The 20,686-nt window shown below is 36.4% G+C and overlaps 1 protein-coding gene across 2 annotated transcripts; it reads right to left on the bottom strand.

Moving 5' to 3' along the window:
* Positions 1–16,252: 16,252 nt before the first annotated feature.
* trappc6bl (trafficking protein particle complex subunit 6B, like) lies at positions 16,253–20,658 on the bottom strand. Of its 2 annotated transcripts, none has more exons than XM_079610453.1 (8): positions 20,521–20,658; positions 19,701–19,792; positions 19,502–19,569; positions 19,075–19,192; positions 17,474–17,557; positions 17,271–17,364; positions 16,909–17,059; positions 16,253–16,449 (listed from the first exon to the last, which is right to left on the bottom strand). In XM_079610453.1, the coding sequence occupies exons 2-7, from the start codon at positions 19,788–19,790 to the stop codon at positions 17,028–17,030; spliced, it is 486 nt and encodes a 161-aa protein (XP_079466579.1). In that variant the 5' UTR covers positions 19,791–19,792; positions 20,521–20,658; the 3' UTR covers positions 16,253–16,449; positions 16,909–17,027. The 2 variants fall into 2 exon arrangements, with proteins under 2 accessions (XP_079466579.1, XP_079466580.1); XM_079610454.1 differs by having other exon boundaries at positions 16,253–16,446; positions 16,917–17,059.
* Positions 20,659–20,686: the final 28 nt, after the last annotated feature.

Here is a 20,686-nt window from a genome sequence, read left to right as displayed (position 1 = left end):
TCTATTTTACTAGCTATACCCAATTAGTTTAAGAAAACAATGTTTGAGGCTATTGTGACTCATTTGACTGCGTTAAAACATCTGAAGGTTCGATCACAACACCCTGTTGCTGTCAGAACTGGAGACGACGACCCTCTGAGGTGCTTTGATACGACCTAGGGAAGGTGTTGAAAGTGTCACCCACTGGTGAAGAGGTTGACATTAAAGTCATTTTATATCCCTCTTCCTGATGACCACAGACCTTCTGATCAGCTGACCCCACTGTGAGAGGAGACGCCACTGTCTCGGTGAGCTAGACGTGTATAACAAGAAGATAGATTCTCTGCAGTTCTTGATTTGAAATGACCAAATACTTCATTGAACAATTTAATGTAGTATTTTTTAGGTCATGCATCTGCAGATCTGTTTTTAGGGGGGTCTTCGTCAATTACAATGCAAAATGACCATCAGATCTATTTAAAATAAGTGCATAAAAGTTCAACTTTATTGGCATCGATGGTTCCATGAAGAATCTTTAACATATTCCACAAAAGGTTCTTTATAGTGGAAAACGATTCTTTAGGTTATTAAAACGTTTTCCATACTAAGAAAAAGTGCTTATTTTAATAATTGTTTACATGTTTACTTTTAAAAATATTGAGCAGCACAACTGTTTTCAACATTGATAATAAATATTTATTGAGCCCCAAATCAGTATTATAATGATTTCTAAATAATAATACCCTCTCTAGATTTTGAGCTAGTTTGTTAGTGACTGTAATTCTCTCAACATAAAGCCACACTAATAAGATTCCCCCCCTTTGTTAATGAAAAGCAGAAAAGACCAAAATGGGCAGGGAGGAGGTTCCAACAAACCAATATGTCATCGTATGAAGGGCTTGTTGAGACACAAGGGCTCTTGTGAACTAGCTGACTCCATCCATGCAGCTGTAACTTAACCTCACAACTGAACAAAACAGTTAGTCTGTCTAATACCTATTGTTAACGTTCCTGCAAGACTACAGCTTATAATTAGAAACATACTTTAATGAGGAGGTCAAGCAACCGGGAACCCCATTACCGTCCTAATAAGGGGAGAGAGAAAAAAACAAGTGCTTTAGACAGACAGTGATGTAATGGGTCAGTTATGGAGGAATAGAGAATAGATTTGTATAGAAAATAGGAAAAGTCAAACTTCAGATGTACGCGCAACTCATTAGCGAGGCACAAATGATTGAAAACTAAATACCTTGCGGCCTAGGACACTAAACCTGTTGTCTTGGGGTCATTAGAGTGTGATAAACAGACATCTGGTCAGTTTGTTTTGGGTACTTGGAAGAAGCATTAAGGGACTTCGGTGTTTGATGCAATGTTGTTGGCAGGCAGGGGAGTGAGGGCAGGGTGTGTGGGTGTGGGGTGTTTCCCTCCTGCTCCACTGATTGAGCAAAAGACTTTAGAACATAATGAGTAAAAAAGTTATTGGGCTAAAAACCTCCCCCCACCCCCAGGGGAACAGAGGAGTGGTAAAAGGGGGAGGTGGGGCAGGGAGGGGGTGATTGTTTAGGGAAAGGGGAGAGATGGCTGAAGACCCTCTCCGGTCTAATCCTTAATCACAACAGTGTCAGGGGGCAAAAAGGAACATCACCCCAAAAAGACACCCCCACCTTTCGCGGCAGTCATCCCAGATGACCAGAGAGGAAATTATTCAACAAACCACACAGCCGTGTGCAGGAATGCGCATGAACAACTATCTCCAGCTAACAAAGAATGTTCTAACTTTCATTGAAAAACGGTATTTCTAAATGTTTCTGAACGTTCGAAACATCCAGTTTTTTTTTAAATGTTTAAAAACGTCCTTGATTATACCAACTTTAAGGAGACATTCCATTTTATTAACATTGGGAAACGCTTTTGAAAGTTCTCTGGACGTTCTGAACTTTTCTAATCAACCAAAACATTTCAGCAAAAAACATTCCATGATGTATAAGATTTTGTGTTATGAGAACATTAGTAAAGACTTTGAATGGACACGTAAATAAATATTATTGGTTTAACTTAAAAAAAGTAAGTAACCTGGTTGACTTAACATTTTGAGTTCATTGAAATTGAAAATTTGAGTTGATACAATGAAGAAGATTGGTTTAATCAACAGGAATTCGAAATAGTACGCTATCTGAACCACATTACTTATCTAAGTTGATTTGACAAAAGAAAGAAAGTTGTGATAACAAATCATGAAAATATTTTTTTACAGTGACGTTATTAGAGGAATGCCTATTCATAACTTAGAGAGAACCTCCTCAGTCCCATAGGGTAAACTACATTTATTTAAAGATAAATTAATATGCAATTCATACAAACAATTACTTAGGCTACTGTACATCAAAAAATAAAGTAAAAAACAAATATGCAAGTGTCCTAACTTAATGAAGAATAAAAGCCCCATTAAAATAATACTTAGTTTGGCCCTTTTTGTTGATATTTTTATATTAGGCCTATATATTTTTTTATATTTTCATATTTTTTCCACCATAAATATCATGTGGTGTGACTGACACATAAGAAAATAAAACATAAAACAGGAAAATATCATAGACCCCTGACTCTAATGGCTGTACTGTTCAGATTGCAATCTGATATCCTTAATTTATAGTAATAGTAAATAAACTTGTACACTTGTATTCAAAGTGTTACTATGTTATTCCTTTTTACTTCACGGTTACACCACATAATATTAATCTAAAACTATTCTTTCTTGAAAATGTTATAAACCAACATACAAGGAGTATAACTTGACGTGCGTTTTAAATTAGATTTTTAGGTTTCTTTATTTCATTTCTTGTGGACACATGCATAATAATAAAAAATAATAATAATGAACACAGCACGAAAACAATGCAACAAAAAAATGACGTTTCATTTTAAAATCTCCCCAAACAGACCAGAAACTCAACAAGTTTGCTTTCATATGACCTCAATCCATTACCATGCACCACATGCCATTGCAAATGACCTGTAAACGTCCCAAGAATGATGTCAATCAACTTGTAATGGGCTCTGCAGCTGCAGAGGCCCAACCTTGCAAATGGGAAACCATTACATGACATAAAACCTCGGCTCATGGAATCCAGCGGTCTCGAAAACAAACCAAAGCCACAGCAAGCTTTCCTTGACAGGGATCTCCATCCTTTAGCGGAGCATGAAAAGAATATTTCACACCCGCCTCTCAGGGCTGTTCTCATGCAAATGCGGCGAGAACGCATGGGAAACGCACACGGGCGTGAGTGACAAAAGAGCGTTCAATGGTCTTATACACTCATGTGTAGATCCAAATGAAAGGCCTGAACATATGATCCATGTCCTTTATGACTTCTAATGATCCGTATGGACTTTATAAGTTTAAACTCCACTGCAAGCATTCTGATACCCCAATTTGCATTTAGATTCATTTTAAAGGGATAGTTCACCCACAAATGAAAATAAACATGATTTACTCACCCTCAAGTCATCCAGGGTGTATGACATTCTTCTTTCAGACGAATACAATCGGAGTTATATATAAAAAAAATGTACTGCCTCTTCCAAGCTTTATAATGGCAGTGAATTGCTGTTTCTGTTTTGAAGTCCATAAAAGTGTGTCTATCCATCATAAAAGTGATCCACACGGATCTGCAGGGGTTAATAAAGGCCGTCTGAAGAGAAGTGAAGTGTTTGTGTAAGAAAAATATTCATATTTAAAACTTAATAAAGTAAAATAACTAGCTTCCGACCAACTACTTTAAGGAGCATGCAGCAGGAGATCTGAAATCTGTCATTTCCGTGTAAAATGTCCCATTATCCTCATGCAGGCTCCACATTAGCATGCTGCCTGCGGAGGGCTTGTGCTTGTTTGTCCTGTGCACTATTAATCTGTTTTAATTTCATTTGCAGGTGCTGAAGCACACACCCCTCTGCATTACCCCTCAGTGTGAGCTCAGCATGGGGGTTTCGGAGTGAAAGCAGACAGACATCCATCTGAGATGTCCCTGTCATGACTTAAAGAGACAGAGGATCAAACTGCACTCCAATGCATATCAGAATGTGCAAAGGTTTTTACTTTAGCTGCAGTGCAGGTTCCTTGGGACAACTACCTTATTCAGTCCTTCAGCAGACCTTAGGGGTTGAAATAACTATCTAAGGTACTTATATCCATCTTATAGGCCGGGGTATAAGCTAAAAAGTTGGCCCGTTGAGGGTATTGCCCACACTTAGTGTCTGTAGGCTATGGACTTTATTGAAAAGGACACTCAGCTTTTAGTAGTTCAGTTAAAAAAATGAATTCTATTATAAACTCACCTTTGTGTTATTCTGTGAAAGTGCTATTTTAGTAACTAATATTTTAGTTCTTGTTAATCTTTTGAATAAGATTTTATTTTTTATATTTTGTGTTTTCATTTTTATCTTAATTAAAGTTTTAGTAATTTTGTATGTATTTTTTTTCTTCTAGGTATTGTAGTATTTTAGAACTTCAAGTTAAGGTTTGAGTTTTTTACATTTTATTTTGTTTTGTTTTGTTTTATTTTATTTCAGTTATTGTTTATTTTATTTAAAGTAGGCTAATGATTTTTTAAATGTTTTTCAGTTTTATTTGACATTATATTTTATTTTACCCTGTTAAAAAACCTGTAATTTTAGTTCATAATGACTTAAATTTTAGTCTGTCCCTCACATAAAACTTTCATATGGTTTCAAAAGATTGTAATGGCCATTTTAGTGGTGACTTTTTGTAGCTTGATGTTATAAATCACTTTCCGCTTTCTATGAAAGAGCAACTTGGACATTCTTCAAAATATCTCCTTTTGAGTTCCACAAAAGAAAACAATCATACAGATTTCTAACAACATGAGTAAATGATGATTTTCTGTTTTCAGGTAAAGCATTCCTTTAAATTGGACTGGACAAGTATATCGCACAGCCTGCTTTGTGAGAAGTATTTTGGTGTGTTATTGTTATTTCAAAATGCCAGCTTATGCTGGATGAACATCATTGTCAGTGACGTGCAAAATGCTTAAAATATTAACATTGAAGCCTGCTATAAATATGTTTACGGAGGTCATGTGACATGTCTGGGCAGCTTTTGTCACTTTAACATTTTAATTCTGCTCTTGAGTTTGTGATTTTAGCATTTTATTTAACTCCTTCCATTTGTTTTTAGTCTTTGAAGCAAATGTGCACCAATTGTTATGTTAAAATTGAATATGCAGGTATAATAATAAGTCAGCTATACACTGATTTCCCAAAAAGTGTAAATAATATGACTAATTTCAAAACATCTGAGTATTCAGACAAGAGAGACATGGTAACATTGAGCGAACCAATGATGTGAGTTTTGGGCGGGGCTATCTGTTTTTCCAACCAATAGAGGAGCGGGGCGAGTGTTCAGGAAACCTGTTTGAAAACCATGATTGAATTTGCAGTTCCATTTGGCGCCACTAGAGGCACATAAAAGAACACACTTCAGCTTGAGGGTTTAAAACGTGTGTGTTTGTCATTTTAGTGCGGAACCATTCCATCATCCTGACACAAAACCAGGAACAGGTGATGCAGACAAGCCAAAACAATTTGCACTTAAGACAAGGTAAACTATCCACATTCATCTGCTGTGTGTGTGTGTGTGTGTGTGTGTGTGTGTGTGTGTGTGTGCGTGTGTGTGTTATACTCCGTTACTCAGTTAAATGTTAAACATATGTGTGAGCATCGAATATATCCATACTTTCCATATGTTGAAGAGCTACAGAATACATGATAACCCCAGTGAGAGCATCCGTGGAGATAGCAGCTAGTTTACCGAAAAACAGTCCTGGAGGGAAAAGGTGTCCAGTTACGCTAAAGAAAACAAGTGAACCTGAGAAAGAAAGGCAAACCTTTACCAAACATACACATGTAGTGATCACTCTTAACTGTCAGTTAAGACATTTTATCTATATTTGTCTGTTCAGAGTTGCATATAGCCATTGAATAATCATTGTTGTCAAAGTACAACTGTTCTTACGGAATGAAAAAAACTGTAGTGTTATTTAAGGAAGGGCAATATGTATGTCACTGTATATTATTATGGGTAAGAGAACGTTGGCTAAATGTCTAAATCTAAAACAATTATGTATGAAAATGAGATATATATTTAATATATTGAAAAAATATTTAGGATAATATATTACATACAATGTATTTATGTATAATATAACCTTTATTTTTAGTATAATATATTAATATAGGCTTCTATTATTTCCATTTCAAAGAACATTTATATATATATACCATCTGTAATCAAAATCCTGCCAAAATAAACCAAATTAGATGTTAGCTCTCATACCATCAAGCATCTGTGGTGTTAATCCATGACCTAAAGCCCATGTGGTACTGATAAGCAGTTCCTCATTGGCAAGCAGTTAAGACAAGCCAGCTTTTCATCTTTATTTCTTAAGTCAGTTTCTTATTTTTCATCCCTCACCCCACAGGAAGTCTCTTCAGGCTGTGTATTGTGTCCAGCGCTCAGGCTCGCTCCCTGCCGAGGGCCCAATCTCGCTACGCAATGAGGAGACTTGTTGTCAAAGCCTCCCCCTGCTGGTCGCCTTTATGAGCGCCCTTTTAAAGGCTACTCAAAAGCACGGAAAAGTGCACTTGTATGAATTTATTCGGAATGGGGAAGAGAAACTAGATTGGCCCCGTGTACAGAATCCCATTTACGGTGCATCGAGTTAATGAAGAGTCACGAGATTTAAGACCCGTCTCAGTGGATTTCCCAGAGTTACTTGGCCACAGCAAAACATCTGCTTCCTGTATGGGAATGGGACTAATTCCGTCCCCCCACACACACACACACACACACACACACACACACACACACCCTCGGGCTTACCCTGGACTCTTAGGGCCCTTGCTTTCTTTTCACAAGGCCGTCCAATCATAATAAACTTTGGAAAGTCCACTAATGAGATTCAGGGCAGCCCTGGAGATCTGCCTCCCAGTGCATGCCTGAGCACCTACATTGTGTTTTTCCACACGGGGAACAAAGAGAACATTACACTCTTGCAGGAGAGATCTCTCTTGCTCAGAAAAGACAGGCTTTAACTACTGAGCCTCCCATGGGTCAAGCCTCAAGAGGCCCAGAGACAAAGTTGTGTATGCGTCAATACTACTCGCTAAAAAAAGAAAAAAAGAAAAGGTGAACTTGTTCACTATGTGCTGCTGTGCATTAATACGGCTTTTCCTGCCGAAGACCATCCTGAAGATGTGTTTTTCTTCCAAAGAAGTGTAATGTACATCTATGGTCAGGTCTCAAGACTTCTTCACTGGCATAATTGCACATTGGTTTTGAGATATCCATTGGCTCACCTTCAAGGTTTTAAAACAAAAAAATATATATCCAATAGAGCAACGGGACATTTTTCTTATTATCATAACGCCGGTTCGAATCCCACTGGGAACGGTGCGAGTAGAACTGGAGGGGTTAACCATGCAATAACTTGCTATAAAATTAATTAAAGTTTTGCCACCAAATTAGTTTTTTATGAAAATTTTAACCAAAATCAAACACTAGGCTCAACAAATTAACAATAAGCTGAATAGGTATACTGTATCTATATAGGAGGAAAATATTTAACATTTTAAAATATTTTAAATATGAGTGAAGAACAAATCACTAAACTTGGTAATGGTATTTATTTACAAAATTATTTAGCACAAATAAAAAGGTTAAAATAGAGCTACAGGTTCTATTTAACTATTAAAAAAAACAAAAAGCATACATTGACTACAACATAATCAGTTATTCAAATTTTGTTGGTTCTCTCTTGTTTTTGCATGTTCATAATTTTCTTTGTGACACCCTGGTCAAATATATGTCAGCACAATTTGGCGTTTCATTGCGTTATCACAAATAAAACAATTGACTCCAAGCCCAACTAGGCAATATGCTTACAAAATCTTTAACACATTTTTAATCTTTTTGGCCACTACTGTGGATTATGTGATCATAATGCACATAAATTCAGCAATCTAACTGAGAGCAAAACCTTTACCCTTCGCTTTGAAGAAAAATGAAATCAATAATATCCAAGCACTATTAGTATCATGTCACATTGTGATCTTAATTATTGTCCACTGTGTTTTTGTTTATAGGAGCATTTTTGTTCAATTAAATTGCAATGGAACAACGTTAAAAAAAACCTGTCCCGTCTCCACCCCCACTCCCTCTTCATGACGGCGTTTAAACGACCCCTGAATCCAAACCAGGCCTACATTATCCAGGCCTGTCCTCCAGGCCTGTTGTTTATTCCCTCTTGAAGGCACTTGATTAATAACCAAGATATCGGTCTGATTTGCAACTCCTGAGGGGCGACTGAGGGAGGGTGTCAACACTCTGGACCAAGGTCTGAAATTTCTTTGCCCCTCCTGTAAAAGTATAGGACATATGAGCTTCAGGGTTGATACTTGTGGAGACATTAGGCTCATATCCCACAGGCATTTCCGACTACAAACATGAGTTTCCCATTACTTCTCATGAATGGATTTGTTAAATCAAGCATTACTGTGAAATATTTTTTTTATTAATTTGATCATGTTAACAATTTAAATCTCCAATTATATGTTTATATAAAATGTAATGAATGCGTGGCCACTTCAGTTTGATGATAGAATGAAAGCCTCTGATAAGTTGGCTCTTTTTAGTGAATCAAAAACACAACATGACCAATGTAGTCTTATTCCTGAAGGAATGACTCTTAGGAGCCGGTTCTTTTTAGTGAGTTAAAAACATACAGCTTGTGCGTAGTCTGATTGCGAAGGAATTATTCTTATAATTCAGTTCTTTCTAGTCAATAGTCAAGTCACCTTTAATTTAGCGCTTTTTACAATACAGATAGTTTCAAAGCAGCGTTAAGAGTCATAACAGGAAATTTTATGCAACAAAGATTGTTTTGGCTATACAGCAGCTCTAGAAGAAAGTCATTGTCTAGTTTAATAAGTAAGTTCAGCATTGATTAATTTCCGTTGTAAAAATCCTTAGTTATTAATTTACTCAACACCGTTTTTAACTGAAAACAACACTTTCTATAAGCATATACAGCGTGACCAATGTAGTCTGATTATAGTGAACGACTCGTTAGTGAATCAAAAAATATACTACAGGACCAATGTCTTATTCCCAAACGAATGACTCGTATATGTTTGTGCATTTTAGTGAATTAAAAACATACAGCACTACCAATGTCTGATACCTGAACAAATGATTCGTACGAGTCAGTTGTTTTAATGAATTAAAGCTTATAGCACTACCTTTCCAAATGTTGTCTTATATTATTTTTAGAATTGTATGTACTGTTGCCAATATAAACAGTCAGTTCAGGAATAGAAATGTGAGTGATGTTGGTTTCAGTTACGATATCCGGTCATTTTTGTTCCCTAACAGTTACTATTCTTTCAGAACCAGGTATTTTAAATTACAAGATAAACGCAATAATTAATACATATAAATACTGAGTGCTGTCAAAATCGATTAATCGCATTAAACATAAAAGTTTATACATATACATATATTATATATATGCACAAACCTTTATGTTTGATGCGATTAATTGTTTATTCCTTAAAAGTTCTAAAAGATAACTGTTAAGGAACCAAAATGACAAGGAATCATAACCGAAATCAAAATTTCTTTATGATTCCCATCTCTATTACTGAACTGACTGTTCATATATTGGCAAGAGTACATAAGATTCTTATCCAATTCACTCTTAGAGGATCAACAAACTTGCAGTACTGGACTTGCATGTTGTTGTCACGAATAACTTTCTTTTGCATTTTAAAGGATCTGATTAAAGTGAAGTTCTTCATAACTGCATTTTTCATGTGCAATACAGCTTGTAAGAAGGGATTCCTATAAAAGACGAAATAAGAAGTCTTCTTTCCAGTGCTCCAGCTGGGACTCATTACAAACACAGTGCTAATTCATCCCAGTGCCCAAGGTTTGACACTAGTTGGCCATGCCCAGCAGGTTCTGCGATGGGATCAGAGGTCCTGACCTGTCCTTTGCCCTCCGAAAGACCCCCTTGCCTCTATGCTCTTGGTAACAGCAACACTGTTGATTCAATTAGAACCGGAGGAACGTAGCGAGACCCTGGACAAAAGGTTCAGCGCAATGCGGACTGTTCATGGAAGAGCCAGCGAGGCAAAAGGACCGTCTATCAAATGCACAAATGTTCCATCACCATGGAGAAACCAAATGGGATGACGGGGCAGAAGAGGTGGGGTAAAGATGGACAAAGAAGACATTCTTTTATTATTTTTTTTCTTAAGGAGGGATCCTACTGGACCCCAGCAGTGTGACACAGAGTGAATCAGCTGAGAAGGTTGAGTGACTGCCAATGAAGGGATTTCCACTGACACAGCATTTCATTAGGTAAACAGTGAAGGATAAGCAAGAGTAATAGTCTGAGGGTCGTGCGCTTCGTTTTTCTACACTGTGCACCGCTGAAAAGACTTTAAACTTTGCAATTAGTCCGAGAATATGATGCAATTATGTAGTCTATAAGCAAAATTTTCTCATTTTGCATATGCAGTTAAGTGTACATTGACTAGCCTATATAAAAAGATCTTAAAAATAGCGAAAGATGCCTTCCCAGCTAACAAAAATATGTTCTAAGAACATTTTATTTACATTCCCATTAGGTTGTGAAAACGTTATTTCTGATAGTTCTCAGAACAATCTAAACAAACGTTTTTTTGAATGTTTAAAAAAATTATTTGGTTATGTGAACGTTAACCGGGTCTACACCAGACACGAGGTGCGATGTGAAGCAACAAAAGCAAACAGAACTCATTTTAATCAGTGAGGCTGTCGACAAAATGCGGTGACTAATTCCTGACGAGAAATTGATGGGACGAATGGATTTGGAACGCTAGCTTTGTCGCGAGTCCAGTAGACTGCCTCGTCAAGCTGTTGTGGCACGACGCAACAACTGTCACAACTGGCACAGTGAAAAGCAAACAGTCCATTTTATCATTAAGCAAACATTATGGAAAAGTCACCTTTGAATGTTCTTGAAACGTTCAGAAACGATAACATTTAAACGGGCTATATGTAGAATTCAGAAACTCTTGTTATTAGTGACACCGGTGGCCGTTAAGTGAACTGCAGCCAGCAACTTATTGCTCGCACTACAAAAGACTGAATGTAATTCAAGGCCCCAATATACTCACGGCGAAGCTCTTTTTTCATTGAACAAAGTCTGTTCAAGTTTGGAAAGATGTATTTAATGCTTTGACTGCCGAATGATGGTCACCAAGGTATAAAACAGTACAAAATATCGAGCGGACTGTAAAGCCCAATTTATACTTCTATGTTAATCTACTAACTCTCCTGACTGCTTTGTCGTACAAAATGGCGGATGGCGAAGTATGATTGGTCAGATAATTTTTGTTGAGGTGCACGTCAGGGTACGCCGAAGGGTACTACGCGCGCTACACACAGCCTATAACGTAGCTACGGCGTGAATTCGACACACAGAAGTATAAATTGGGCTTTAAACCTGCTGCATTGTTCTGATCTGCAGCAAAATATTTATGACATCCATTATACAGAATACTGATTAAATGTGTTTATAAATCTCATTAAATCTTGTACCAATGCAGTAAACGTACGATCTTCATCACCTCAACCCATGTTCATAATGAACTGTGATGCACAGACTTCAGGTCGTGTTTTCCTGGCCCCAGAGCAACTCTCAAATCCTCTTGATATCCCTCAACGCTACACTCCCCCCTCTCATTTAATCAAGCAGAGGAATTACCAGGGGAAGTGATTAGGTACAGGTCTTTAGTTTTTTCTCTTTCTTTTTAAAAGCGTAATCCTTTCAGGATAGTAAAAAAGAAAAACTCCACAGATATCCCGGCATTGTGCCCCATTTTCTCTCTCTTTTACAAAGAGACTGCTGCATGGTTCTCTTTTGAAATGAGAGTGGCAAATTAAAAGTTATTGTTTGCCACTTTTAAAAGCATTTTTTTTTTTCACTCACCCCTCAACCCCTGGTCCACGTCTGGGATTTGTCCTGCTGAACATCTTGGCAATTTATGTAGAAGACAAAAGGGTAAAGGTTGTAACCCATTTTTCCTGTCAATCAAGATGTTAAACAGTGCTCTGATGGCCTGACTTTATGACATTATAAAAAGATGCTCAGCTGCTCTAGTAAAACACGGCTTTTGAACCGAACAATAAACACGTTTTATTTTATTGTATTTTTAGCAAACAAGTGTCCATATGCAAACTCCAAAACTATCCTTTGTACAACTGTGAAATGTACACTACCAAAAACTTTGGACACGTATGAATAAATAATATGAAAGTTTTTTTTAATTATTATTACTTTACTTAATAAGATGTTCAGTTGGTTAGTAAAATATGGCTACAGCCTACAGAGATGCTTTTGAACTGAACAAGATTAATTAAAAAATTAAATAAATAACGTGTTTTAGCAGCTAGTGAATCCCAGTACTGTTTAAAAACAATCCTTTGTACATTTGTAACACTCAAAAAATGCTGGGTTGTTTTAACCCAAATTTGGGTCAAATATGGACGATATTTTTTACATAATTAAAAAATGTAACCCAATGGCTGGGTTTGTCCATATTTGACCCAAATTTGAGTTGAAACAACCCAGCATTTTTTAGAGTGAAGTTTGACACACTTGAATGTGTCCAATATAAAAAAAAATTTTTTTTATTTGTAAAAGTTTAAACTTTTTTATACATTTAATTTTAGATTCTTAAATATTCGTAATTTTATTATTTGTTTTTATTTTGTAATTCTTTTTAGCACCTAACAAGGATGTGAATTCCAGTACTCTTTAAAAACCAACCTTTGCAACTTTGTACAGTGTACAATATGAATATGTATTATTAGCATGGGAACTCTAATATCATCACTTTGAATAACTTCAAATATAAGAAAGACTTGCGTAATATTTTTAGTCAGTACATAATTCCCATAATTCCTTGAGTTATTTCATAGTTTCGAGCATTTTACATTATTTTAAATATTCAAAATAATCCATCTAAACGTATATTTGGTCATGTACACCTATATAAATCCTAACAAAATATAATATACCACCTCACTGAAAAAAACACCTTAAAGATCACACTGTTTTCTGATTGACACTACCGCTGATCTTCCAATGCATCACAATTCCACCACAGCACATGTAATAAGGTTTAATGAGCAGGCTTGTTAAGGCATCAGAGTAAGTCGTACACTTAAAGCGGTGGAGTGTTATGGTGGGATTTTGTGTTCCTCTCGCTGCATTCACAGACCAGCTGCAGCTCGTCTCAGTGGCTCGAGTTCCCATAGTTCCAGTAATCCCCCAGCAGCACTTGAGGAGCACACACACACACACACACACGGGAGGCAGAGAGGAGTGGGTGGGTTGTATTGTCCTAGTCTAGTTTATCATTTATATGCTCTTCTGTGAGATATTAATGCAAGTTAGCCAAAGAAATGCAGAACAGCTTTTTCAGCAGGCATTTCAAAGCAGTGTCACATGCATCTGACAGATGGGTTCATAACAGGGGGATCTGCCTTCCATCAGCCAATGACTATATGTATACAGTCAACATTTGAAGTGGATCAAAACCTTTCATCAAAGTTATACATGAATTTTGAACAATAGCCATTCTTGTCTAAGGACAACTTTGATGACAACTTTGATGCACTTCAAATGTTGAATACTGCATATATATATATATATATATATATATATATATATATATATATATATATATATATATATATATATATACACACACACACCAGTATATTTATATATATTTTTAAGCCAAGCCCTTTATTTAAAAAGTATCTCTTCACTGTAATACTGAAGAAAATGTCTTTGCCTGCATTACAACGATAAAAAATTTTGGGTGAAATGTGCTTTATTTATTTTTTTATATAAATAAATTAAAGTGCATTTACTTTATTTAAATGAAATTAAATGCAATTATAAAGAAAATAATGCAAACCCATGCAAAGCATTTTAATGGTCTTAAAACAGACTTCATTTATGCAAAATATCATTTTCTATAGTTTAACCTTTAATTTTGGGGTAAAATCAGCGTTATTTTAGTTTTATTAATAGTTTGAATTAGCTTTTATTTTAATATTTTTCATGTTAATTTTAGTGCGTTTGTCATTTTATTTTGTTATTGTTAATATTGCGGTTTATATTTAATTTATTTTTATTTTGTTGTAGTTTTTATTACTAATTTTAGTGCTTCGACAAACTAATTTCAGGTTATTGCCAAAGCAACATTTCAAATTTTTGTTAAATGTAAGTTTTATTTATATTTTATTTTATTCCAATGAACAGACTTAATAGTTTAACAGTTTTAACAGTTTTAGTCGACGATAATAATCCAGGGTGAAATATGATCCAGAAAATATTTGACAGTTTTCTTACTTTTTATCTTACGATCAAGATTACGGAGCCCCACACAAGACATGCAGACAAAAAAATATATATATCGTGGCCATGAATTAGGAATTAATTCCCACGACTTATTAATTCGTCCCCTCGTTTTGATTTAACTAAAACAATGGGTCAAATTATTATATTGTGCACCATTGACTTAAAACAAGGAAATGAATAGTGAACATGCTGGAACTAATTGTTCATTTGAGGCCACAATATAAATATTTTTTCTCTGCATGTCATGTGTGTGGCTCCGTTAAAACCTATAATGAAAATACTGCAGAGAGCAAGTCCGTGCTGACCCACCTAAAGTAAAGTGAAGATGTGTATGTGCTGGATGTTTGTTTGACTGTGCTGTGGGACAGAAGGTGTGTTTGAAGTTGTCCTGCAGACTTCTCTTCCACTAACCCTTTCATGACATGGCAGGAGAAGCGAGACAGCTGGCGCTCAGGCTGAGGGCGTTTATTTACCTCCACCGGCAGAAAGGAAAAGCGCTCCACAAAAGAGGGCTCATGAATGGGCTCTCACTGGGGAAGCCTTCCTAAAGTTCTTTATGTGGGTCTTCCATTTAAGCACGCCACTTTTTGTTTGTTTCTTATAACAGCAGAAGCTTTCGGGACATATAATCGAGAGCGCATGACCTTGCACACTAGTCTGAGGGGAAAACGCAAACAAGCTGCAAAATAACAGTCTGGCATTCATAAACAGAAAAAAAGAGCATTAGTTGTGTTACTGAGATATTGACATAGATAGTTATGCAGCGTAATAATTAACGTAACTGAGTCTTGTGACTGGCGTGTTTTTCTTCGATGAGTCATCTAGATTCTGTTTCTGCTGAATTCATCTTTAGTGTTTGATTTCCTACTTCCATGGAAACCTTTTCTCTCAAATATATATCAAACAATTGTTCAGGATATACTAATCTGTGCTAAGATCATTTGAAATGGTTTCTAATATGTTCTACTTTTTCTACAGTTTATGTGATAGTATTTTCTAAGTACATTTCTAAGTCATTTTCTTTATTATTATTTAAAGGCCACATTGGTGGATTGAAGCATCAATCTCTTTTGAAAATAAGCAAAAAACAAAATGTTTAAACTTTTGGGTAGTGATAAGAAAACAAAATACATATCAGATATTAGGGTGTGAGACAAATGGATGTATGTTTATTGTTATATTGCATTCATTCATTTTGGACATTTATTAAAATCCGTCATTCATTCAAAAAGCACTTTTTTTATCCTTCATTTATTTGAATGCTTATAAATTCATCCAGAATTGTGAAGTAAATAAACAAGGATGGGTTAAGTGAAGTACCAGCTGTAAAGAGTTCTCAGACTAACTTAAGTGCAAGAAGCTTTTACAAGATCATTCCAATGAAACTTTTATGATGAAATATTTTTTGAGCTTTCATGCTACATGACTTCATCTGACGGACAAAGGTTGCCCTCTTCTGGTGAAATCAAACATATCTTTTCTCTTTTTCTTTTTTTTTACTTCACCAGTAAGATATAACTGTTACATTCCCAAACATTAAACATATTTCTAAACTAAAAAGAGCTGTTTTTCTTCAAATAAATAATCAGATGTGTCATTACTAAATAACAGATTTAGATCGCTTGTTTAAAAAAACTGTCCCAAACATGGAGAAATCATTTACATTTACAATAAAACAGTAGAAAATAATCTATACATCTGTTTTTTAATGTCTTATCCAACCAAAGTAAAATGGCCAAAATATGTTAAGTGACCTGAATCTGATATACAGTATAATAATTCAGAAGTTACAAAATGTAGCATTTATGAAAATACGCTTCCATGATTATCTGTTTCAGTCATTTAGTTTGCAATAAGATGTGTCGAAGTATTCAGAATATTTCCAAACACGTCAAGACTGTATTTAGAGTGAACAAAATATGTATAGAAATGCGTGGGAGCTGTCTCACTGAAAATATAACTTGAAACTAGCCTGGGAAAACCCAGACCACTTCCGGCAAATTTAGATTTGCTCTGCAAGTGGGTCTGGCAAAGAGCCCATTGAAACCCATTTCCAATCCGTCGAAATCGCGGCACCAATCAGAAACGTTTTACACGATGACGACAAAGCAGAGACGGTGACGCAGATTTTGTACTTTACATAGATGGATGCCGCCGTGGAACATCACAACATCACTCGTTCGAATCAGCTATCGCGTCTGTTTCAAGCGATTTAAAATGGTCATTTTCGTTAACACAAACAGAGAATTGCTGAGAGTCTCGAGATGTTTCTCCGTCGCTCTGCATACGTCATGTCATTCATCGCTCTGATTGGTTTTAGATCTATCCGACGTCCGTTGGTGACGCCCCTGTGGAAATGAATTGTCTATGGAGCTTTGCCAGACCCTTACTCAGTTACAACTGAGAGTGGTCTGGGTTTTCCCAGGCTAACTTGAAACTGCTTCATATCAAAAAATAATGTTGTAAACATGTAGAATCTATGTCCATTTAATTCACACTGACAAACTTTTAAATGAAGAAACATTTGTGTTCATAGCTCATTAGTCCATCCTAAAGTTTCTGAATTACAACTTGGAATTTGCCTATAAAGAACAGAAAGATGATTTACAAAGGCAGTGAAGACAGTTGCGGTCTCAAATCACAGTTTATCAGTGGATACACTTGTCATTAAAGAACCATCCAAATAGTATATCCAAATGTATTATAAGTATGTATCTGTTTGTTTAATCATTCATATATTTAGTTACTAAGAGTTAAAATGGTGAGGAATATATAAGGTTAGCATTGACTTACATGATGGCATTACAGAGACCTCTGCGGTCACTACACCCTCCAAGCCCAGGTTAGAGAGAGCACCCCGAATCATCCCACAGGAAAAGGCCAAGTACTGCAGAGAGGACATATATAGATCTATTTATATTTCACTCCTTATGGTATCAAAATATAGACAAAATAAAATATGATATAGTATGAATGGGCCTAAATATCTTTCTCACTTTTGGGGCCTCCTCAAGGTATTGCTTTCCACTGGAAAACTGAGTAAGTAGTGAAAATTTGTTATCCTGTAAGACATATGTGCCCTAGAACAAACCCAGAGAAAAGATATTACAATAATGCTAAATGTGTTGCCGCGTATTAAAATGCCCCTATTATGCTATGTTAAAGGTTACCAATTTTGTTTTGTTTTGTTATAGTCTCCTACAATAGGTTTACATCCTTTCAAGGTCAAAAATCCGTTTGATTTTCTCATAATATACATTGCAGCATCACCTCTTTTCTCACAGTGTCTGAAACCGTTTGATAAAGAATTAGTTCTCTCTAAACCCCGCCTTTTGGAGAGTCTACTCTGCTCTGATTGGTCAGATGGCTCAGTCTGTTGTGATTGGTCTACTCTGCACTGATTGGTCAGATGGCTCAGTCTGTTGTGATTGGTCTACTCTGCTCTGATTGGTCAGATGGCTCAGTCTGTTGTGATTGGTCTACTCTGCTCTGATTGGTCAGATGGCTCAGTCTGTTGTGATTGGTCTACTCTGCTCTGATTGGTCAGATGGCTCAGTCTGTTGTGATTGGTCTACTCTGCACTGATTGGTCAGATGGCTCAGTCTGTTGTGATTGGTCTACTCTGCTCTGATTGGTCAGATGGCTCAGTCTGTTGTGATTGGTCTACTCTGCTCTGATTGGTCAGATGGCTCAGTCTGTTGTGATTGGTCTACTCTGCTCTGATTGGTCAGATGGCTCAGTCTGTTGTGATTGGTCTACTCTGCACTGATTGGTCAGATGGCTCAGTCTGTTGTGATTGGTCTACTCTGCTCTGATTGGTCAGATGGCTCAGTCTGTTGTGATTGGTCTACTCTGCTCTGATTGGTCAGATGGCTCAGTCTGTTGTGATTGGTCTACTCTGCTCTGATTGGTCAGATGGCTCAGTCTGTTGTGATTGGTCTACTCTGCACTGATTGGTCAGATGGCTCAGTCTGTTGTGATTGGTCTACTCTGCTCTGATTGGTCAGATGGCTCAGTCTGTTGTGATTGGTCTACTCTGCAATGATTGGTCTGCTGGCTCAGTCTGTTGTGATTGGTCTACCGCTCACAACGTGTGTCAGAAACAAAACGCTCATTACCATATCTGAATTTCAGCTCTTCCTCAGCACTTGATACGCAGTGATACGGACAGTAATTATGAAGTCAGTTTTACTGTATCAATTCGAGCCAGAATCCTCATCCTTTAGTCCATGCAAAGTGGATTTGCTTTGAAAAACAGTGTCTTCTCCACATGTTGACCAAACCAAACTCTTCCAGGCCTCAGATAGAACTACAGCATTTGAGGGACGAGCAAAGTACTGTAGCATTGTTTACAGGCAGCCAATGAAGACCACAGGCTGACATTATGCAAATTTGTTACAAAACTAGGTAGGTTTGTGAAGGAAGTAAGACTGGAATTACTGGCCACTCGGTCAGAATCTGTTTTTTTTTTTTTTTTTTTTTTTTTTGAGATAATGACTTTGCAGACCTTTTATCTTCTTAAATAGCTATATTACACACTACATGAAAGGTAATATCATAATAGGGGCACTTCAAATACATTATTTAACCTTCAGACCTGATGGTTAGTCCTCAAGTTGTCGATTTGTTTTTTGAAGACGGTGCTCCAGAAGTCTTTACAGAGGAACTTCATAACGTCCAGGTCATCTTTGAAACTGGGGCTGTCTTTTGTAAACCTTTTCAAAAACATATGCAAAATCATGCCAACATTAGATTTATAAACTCTGGATTCCAAATATATATATAATAATACAATGTAGTGCATATAAAAACAACGTGGGTTGCACTTTATTTTACAGTATGTGCACTTACTGTACATGTACTTCCCTAAGAAAGTACTGGGTAAACATGGGTTACGGTTAGGTTTAGGGGTTGGTTCAGGGTTAGTACCTAGTTATTGCACATAGTATGTACATGGGGAACAGGACAGAAAATAAAGTGCTACCACACCGTGTATAACATAGTAACTCTGTACATCAGAATACCTTTCAATCAGTCCTTGTCCAACTCTGAAGCCCATTGCCTCTAGAGTAGATACACACGTCACTCTCTCCTTAACAAAGCAAATCAGAGGATGATACAAATACAAAGACAAAATGCTATAACAATTAATCATTAAAGCAAAGGAAAAAAATATGATATGTGCAGTCTGGACTTTTTGTAGACTGCAATGTAAGATGGTACCCTATCAATGTCCTCCCGGGTCGCATGCTCCTTGTACACGTGAGAAACAATCTCCATGTGGAGGAATTCAAACAGAGCGTCATCTGCCATATCTGAAAGAGAACATCCATGGAAAGTTCCTCAAACACCTGGAAACACTCCAAAAGAAAAATAGCCATTTCTGGGTTTAACCCATTCAGGCCCACAGGCAAACTGAAGTGGCTCTACCACTCTTTTTCCACCTGAGAATATTTTTCAAACAACTAGAGATGTTTTAAAAACAGCTGGCATAGAAGTATAACAATCTGATAAATAGTTTTTGACAACTTGCTGGATAATGTGTCACGTGTGGATTTTGAATCGGAGAAATAGGGTAGGCTATGTAAAACTAAATAAATAGTAAAAATAAGATTAATGTAAATGAATAAATGAGTAGATCAAATACACAAATAATACATCTACTGTAACAGGACAGTATAGTGAGTAGAAAAAACTACAATAAAAATATATTTAACATATTTATTATATACATTTTTAACAGTATAATCGTATACATTATTAGACCTTTACATAAGCTGTCTTAAATGTATATTCACATTGTTTATGTGAATTAATTAAATTATGTATATCATCAATACCGGGTACAGCAAACGTACTGCTAAAACTCTGCTTTATAAAGCTTAAATCCTACAAATGCATAAAATTTTGATCTGTATGATTGAGGTAAAGACAGCTCAGCTAATGTTACTGCACCTTCAGCGATAGAGCTGTTAACGTGCTCAACCTATTGACAATACAAATGATATGGCATTGACATAAACACACGCTTTAAAGCACTTACTCCTTGAACGTATCTTCAGTAATCAAATAAAAATACATTTATGAAAACACCCCCAGATGCACAAAATCCGCCTTCAGTTCTTCAGTGAAGTATCGCTGATACTGACAACCAATACTGCCACCTGCTGTTATGGAGAACAACGACCCGATCCGCGCTCACACATTTA

Source organism: Phoxinus phoxinus (genome assembly GCF_949152265.1).
Source record: "Phoxinus phoxinus genome assembly, chromosome: 4".
Classification (NCBI taxonomy): Eukaryota; Metazoa; Chordata; class Actinopteri; order Cypriniformes; family Leuciscidae; genus Phoxinus; species Phoxinus phoxinus.
The sequence above is the reverse complement of the archived record's forward strand: the minus strand, read 5'-3'. Positions and strand labels throughout refer to the sequence as shown.